We start from the raw sequence: 6,909 nt of genomic DNA on the forward strand, positions 1-6,909 counted from the left end.
TTTTTTTTTACATATTAGTAACCAGGTTTGGAATCAGGATAGGTACAGTAACATTTTTGTTTTAGCTGTTATCAATGAGGTTTTTACATTTTGCAAAGAAGGTTACAGGTATTGTTAGAACACTAACGAGGCTAATGTGTAGCGGTGTCGGACTATGTTTTTTTTTCTATGTGCTATTAGCAAGGTTGGGAGTTAGCTTAGTCACAGTTACATTTATCTTAGCATATCAATCTGTTTTTTAGTCTGTTATTTAATGATCCTTCATAGCCTGAATCTATTAATACTTGATATTAAGTCCTGAACCGGATATTGATAATTCATGTAGAGAAAATGGTATGGTCAAGTCGGGGTGGGATTATATAAGTTCGCTTCCTTCCACTCCCTTTCAAGCATCCCTTGTGATTCATTAAGTGATATGTAATGTATTATGACCTGATTGCTTGAAATAAACCATTTCATTCATTCATGTGCTCCAAACAATGTTTGAGAGTTACAGGTATTGTTAATGCGCTAACATGGCTAGCATGTAGCGTGATACAAACAAATTCTAGAGTTACTGAATATACAGAACTTATTTCTGACTCTTTTGTCTAGCTTAAAATGCGTCTTATTTATGACATACAATTAAAAATGGATAATTAATTAGTGCCATATAATCCAATGCACCCTGTAATGTGGAAAATATGGCAATTTAAAAAGAAACTCCCCAAATGAGTATATATCATTTTATCTTAGATACGAGGAATACAGTTCTTGCACACCATGCCTTGGCACATCTTCCTCCGTGTGATGTAATTCTCAATTATTTATGAATGACAAGGCAGTTTTTAAATGTTAATAATTTAGAGAGATGTCCAAACACGTCTGTGCAGAAGGGAGTAAATGGTGCAAGGTCTGAGCATATTGCAGTGCTTTATGGGTCCTATTTAGACGGAGTGATTATTCATCTTTGGCTTGGGGAAGATGAGCGCCGAAGCTCAAAATGGCTGGTAAATCTCCGATCATTATCCCGACAATCAGTCGTAAATGATGGGAGAATTAGACTTTTGTTTCCAAGTGCATTGCAAAGCACACAGAGGGATGTGGGGCTCGGATACTGATGGAGGATAAAAGGCACGAAAAATATAAATGAATTGAAAACTCTGAAGAGCAAGAATCAAATGCTGGGCAAATAAAGCAGTTTTAAAATAAAACTCTTGGAAAGCACACTTACGGACTCTGGTCGCCAAAATCATGTCTTTAATATCACGCCCAAGTGTTTGTTTCTTTTTGCTGTGGCCTCTTAAAATATTTTGGTCCAAAGCCTCCCTTAAGGCTGATCTGTAAGTTAGCGGATATTTTCTGGAACATTTTTACTTTCCTATGGGCTTTGGGTTTCTTGTTTTTTCTCACCAACTGCTCTGTGAGGCAAGCGTTCTGTCGTTGGTCTTAAATCTCTCTGGCAATTATCATTTCTCTCGATAGCATCACTGCGCTACTGTTTTATTAATGGAGATCATAATATCGTGTGGATGGAAGTCATTTTCGAAGCTCTTAGGAAATCTGGGCGTTGGGAAGATCCAGTGTGATACGGCGTCATTAGGGTCCCTAGGTGAATCCTCTAACATGATAGAAGCCGGTGCTGTCAGTGGAGACAAATGTCACGCAGATGCTGCTTTCTTCCTGACAATGAGCCCAAAATGTGCTCGGTGTGAATCAAAAACAAGAAAATAACTCTACCAAATTAGCTTAAAAGTACTTTTGACTGCAATTCCGTTGATAGGGCCATTTCTCAACCATGGAGCAGAAACTTTTTTGGATTCATTTATACTAGTTTTACTAGACAAAACAAAGTATTTATACTTACGGATCATCCACGTAGCAGGGATATGGCATTTGCTGGACAAAGACACCGAGCGGTTGGTTCTTGGACGTTTGGAGTCGTATGCTGGCGTGGTCTATGATGTCCTCTAGGTAGGCGAAGCCCCCCCATATGTAGCGTAGGTCCTCATAGGGGTTGTCCCGGGCTCCAGGAGACCATAACCTTTACCAAAAGCAAAGAATACAGAGCTTTTTTTAATCACGATCTACAAAATCTGCAAAAAAATTGTGTTGTACTGGCATGGAATGGGAAAAGTATAAAACATAAAGTTAAATCCCACCACAATCTCAATGAGTCTTATTCTATAAATTAAAGCAGCTTCTCTGCCAAGAAGTGTCCAACTTCTCCTTCCATATCCCCTATTTGTTGCTGTTTTATTACTATGCATATCATATATTTTATGATTGGAACATCTTGTGCATTTGTTGTTTCAAGAGTGTAAGAATTTTATAATTAGAAAAAACTTCACAAAGAGGGGATTTATAATAAAGGAAACATGATCAACCAGAGTTCAAGTTAAATTTCAGACATTTTAAGGCCATGCATATTTAAAAATCAGAACCAATTTCTCTGCCTATTTCCAATTTCATACATTTATTCTTATTTTATGATCGAAACTATAGTTTGTTGTTGTTTGTGGTCTGTCCCATGATGAATTGGCACGCTTCTTTTTTTAAACTAGTGGTCAGCATTCAGCATATTGGTGGATAATGATTTGATCTTGTTTATTTCAATTATTTATTCAAAGTAGTCATTATTAAAAAATTACATTTTTGTCGAAAATGTGAAACGGAGAAGTTTCAAACAGCACTATTTTAAGGCTCAGATATCAAAATTCACGATTTTTTTAGAGGCTTTTTCATGTATTTTTTCCAAATTCATAAATTCAATACTTTTTAAGACCCTGTGGGGAAACCTGACAACTTCTGTTTGAAACCCACAAAATAAAGCATGAGCTCATTCAAAAAAACACTGAAAAAAGTCAAAACGTTGGATTAATTAATAAAAACTGTAATTTGTTACATTACATTGTTTTGTTTTTGTTGTCATCAAATACAAATTTTGGGTCAATTTGATAAAAATGAATATTTTAAATGTAACAAATTACAGAGCTTTTATTAACTTATCCAGTGTTTCACTTTTTACAGTGAAAGTGACAAAGCTTTTATTGTTAATTTGACTTTTTTTTGGATTGTCTTATTCTTAACTTCTGAAAAATAAATTAAATATTCAAACGGAAAAAAAAAAACAAAAAATTGGCTTTAGCCTAAAGTTGTGTCCAACCAACAATTTCTGGCACCATCTTGTCGTCTATGTCAAACGTTTTATTTCTTAGAACATTTACAGATCATTCTTGGCCTTGCCCACCTGCTCTCCACTTTGTCTGTTCGCTGCACCTCCTCAACGTCCATACGGATCTTGTATTTGAGGTAAGGCGGGATTCTGCTGGAATTCGGTTGAAGATTTTCGAAGACAATCCCAGCCCAGAAGGTGTCGTTGTTCAGGTGGTCCAGGGATTTGGTCACCAGTTCATATTCAGTGGGAACCGCCTCAAACTTATTCAGCTCAAAGCACTATTGAACAAAAACAAACATTTTAGACATTTTTCCATCATTTGTCAGTAAACTTTTCACTGAAAAAGAGAAAGCAAAAAAAACAAACAGGCTTGGACTAAATGGCAAAACAACAGATGGACATTAAACGGGAGAAAATAAAAATACATAGACGGACTACTCCACACAGGCTTTAGTGCCAAATGATCTGGAGCTGCAAGGGGGAAAAAGGAAAAATGTTTGGGGTTTCAGTGGAGATAAGCAACATTAGATAGCTCTCTGCCGTTTTGTAGCGCCCATTTCACGAGACAATAATGAGCTAGCCGTTCTGGGAGGCAGTCACACCTGACAGCTGTCCATGCATCTCGGAGCGGCAACAGTTTCTGCCTGGAGAGATCATTGTGAGGCTTTACTTCCACGTAGATTCTCCCTTTTGTTTGTGTCACCTGTTTTTGTCTTTTAAAATAATCTAAAAGTTTATCTTCCATAGTTCACTTGATCTCATCAAACAGCTTTTCGAACTCTTCGTAAAAAAATATCAGTAAATGATTTTCGTAAAACGAAAACGGATTTTCGTAAATGTGACATCTGAGCAATGTTTCATTTTTCCCGACAACAAGAAATGATTATCAGCTTATTAATAAAAAAGCAAAGGTTGTAAAATAGAAGCTGAAGGTCACCGCTCACAGAAGCGTTTCCATGTTTATGCCAGCCAGAGTCTGACAAAAGCTGTAGTGAATACGTGTTTTTCATAAAACCTTCACATTTTCTTTTTTTTTAATGAAGTTTGAACTTCAGAAATGTTGTTTTAAAATGGCCTTAGAGTTCAAACTTTAAAAATATTATTTCTCTATCTAATGTGCTGTTTGAGATGCACCTCAACTCTGTTTTTTTTAATACGTTTGCACAATGACTACAAAATGGATTCATTAAGTTATTTACCAAAAATTTTTTTAAACCACTAACAGTATATGAGAATGGGTCGATTTATATTTTTTACAATATTTGCGCCAACAGAGGCAATCTGAGTCAACGTTTCTACGGCAACCACTCCCCAAATGTTGGTCACAAGGTTGTACGGAAGCCATTTTCTTTTTTTAATTTTCCAAATATATTTTTAGCTGTTTTGAATGTTTTGTTTTAAATTGTGAATTATCTCTTTAAGATTATATTGACCTATTTTTAAAGGAGTATTTTAAGGGTTCATCCCCTTCATGCCTGAATTTATTTCCATTTTTTATACCATAAATCGTACCAACCAAAAAAAAAAAAGACAAAGAAAGAGGCGGAATATAACAAAAAAACCCTGCAACTTTTACTCTGAAAAAATATGGCATATATATATATATATATATATATATATATATATATATATATTTCTGTGTGTGTTTTTTTAGTTGAAGCTAAAATAAAGGAAGTCCTAAATTAAATAGTAAATTGCAAATTAGGGGCATTCTCTGCCAAGAATTGAACTCCCACTTGGTAAAGTTGGAAAACGTAATAAAAAGACAATCCACTGTAAAATATTTCTATTATTGGGTTGCGTGTGTAGTGGGGAGGCAAGAATCATGTTCATTTTTGTGAACATTGTTATTACTTATTTTAAATATTTATATATGTTAATACTTGGAAGTATATCTATACATGAAAAAGTTTGTGAAATGTCTGGACCCCAGGAAAAAAAGTTGTAACTGTTTGATTGCAACTCATGAGGATCTGTAATATTTAAATAATAAATTGTAGAGACAAACAAAACTTACCGCTCTGAGGCTGAAAACAACGAAAAAGGGCACAAAAACTGAGTCAGACTTACATAATCAAGAAGCGGCACTGAGCTAAAATTAAAGAAAACCACATAATTAGAGCCTATGAGTAAAAAAGGATGAGTGGTGATTAAAGATCACATGCTGCAAACAGATTACACATCCTGACTGGAAGGCAGCCATTGACCCCCATAAAATTAATTGGCAACTTCGGCGATTGGCCACAACATTAAAATGATTGACAGGAGAAGTAAATAACACTGATAATCTCATTACGGTGCAAGATTCTGCTGGGAAGCTTTGGGTTCTCGTGTCCATAAGTCTAATTACATGTTCCTTCCATGGCAGCTACACAAACTAGTGACAGGGAGGACCAACACTCCACTTAAACTGGTTTAGGAAAAGCAGAAAAAAGATTTTTTTAGTCAAAAACTATTCAAAATTTAATGAAAACTAGTCAAAATGCAGCTTGACCTCAGAGTTTTGACGCTTTATTCTGAAAATCACAATGCTAAAGTAAAAAATTTGCTCAAATGCTAACTTTTTTCCCAATAATCCAAAAACATATATATGTTTTCTCAAAATCCATCTTTCTTTCAGCATTTCAAAGGTCACACACTCTCTCTTTCTTTCTTACTTTTTTATTTTTTTCTTCTGGATGGCAACCAAATAAACTCTCAGGTGTTCGAACCAGGTAAAAATCAATTTAATAACATAAAGAAAAGACTGAAGCAGAACAATTGTTTTATGGGCAAATAGTATGTTTTCCCATTCTCCCTTAAAAGGAAGAATATGTTTTGAAAACCTGAAATGTCAAAGCCCCACCCCCCTGCACTGCCACCTTTCTACACACAAACACACTTTTCATGTATCTATTTATCTTCAAATCCAACCCCTTTTCATCCGAGGTGTCCTGCTTTAGCTCAAGGGATAGAAAAGCGAGGTTAGTGAGGTCATCGGCAATGAAACTTTTTAAAAAGTATCTGCGTACCCCGAGGATCTTGGAAATTAAACTCATGATCTGTGTGACGTTGTTGTAAGCATCTCGCGATGTGGATGGAGGGTCTCCGTCTGAGTTGTTGAAGTCCGCACCGAACTCTGTCTCCTGGTTTTGACCCCAAGAACAGGACAGAAGCAAAAATATAGACAAGAATATATTAGAGAAAATGAAAACAGTTCCAAAAATCAGGTAAAAAAGGGGAAATTTTGCTTTTTATTATCATCAACCCTTTTTTTGTTTGTTTTGTTTTAGTATTAATTGTTGAAATCAAAAACATCCATTCAATTTCGCCCTTTTTTGGGGGCAAGAAAAGATTGAGGAAAATCATGAGTCTGTAAAAAAAAAAACATTAAGAGGACATTACTTTACTTTCATGTTTTTAATATTGTCCCATCTGCTCCAAAACACATCATTTGTCCTCCTGACAACTATGGTTTGCATCAATTTTCTAAATGACTACCCACACATACAAAACAGTAGTTCTGAAATGAACCAAACAACATGAATTAAGATGGCGGGCGGTTATAAGAAAATACTACAACAAAAAAGTAGACTTCTTCGTTTTATATATATATGTATATTTATATATACACAGTATATACATATATAAATATGTATATATAAATATGTATGTGTATTGTGTATATATACTGTATATATATATATATATATTTCGGTATTCACTGATTTGGCATGTTCGCGTATGCCTATATATATATATATATACACAGT

The 6,909-nt window shown here is 35.0% G+C and overlaps 1 protein-coding gene across 1 annotated transcript in view; it reads right to left on the reverse strand.

Moving 5' to 3' along the window:
* Positions 1–6,909, reverse strand: part of LOC112156111 (phospholipid-transporting ATPase ABCA1) — a gene marked incomplete in the record, with an annotated part of 201,468 nt that overhangs the window by 147,109 nt on the left and 47,450 nt on the right. Inside the window, 3 exon segments of the mRNA XM_024288273.2 lie at positions 1,847–2,023; positions 3,230–3,435; positions 6,169–6,282. Of these exon segments, the coding sequence (XP_024144041.1) occupies positions 1,847–2,023; positions 3,230–3,435; positions 6,169–6,282 (497 nt within the window).

Source organism: Oryzias melastigma, linkage group LG18, assembly GCF_002922805.2.
Source record: "Oryzias melastigma strain HK-1 linkage group LG18, ASM292280v2, whole genome shotgun sequence".
Taxonomy (NCBI): Eukaryota; Metazoa; Chordata; class Actinopteri; order Beloniformes; family Adrianichthyidae; genus Oryzias; species Oryzias melastigma.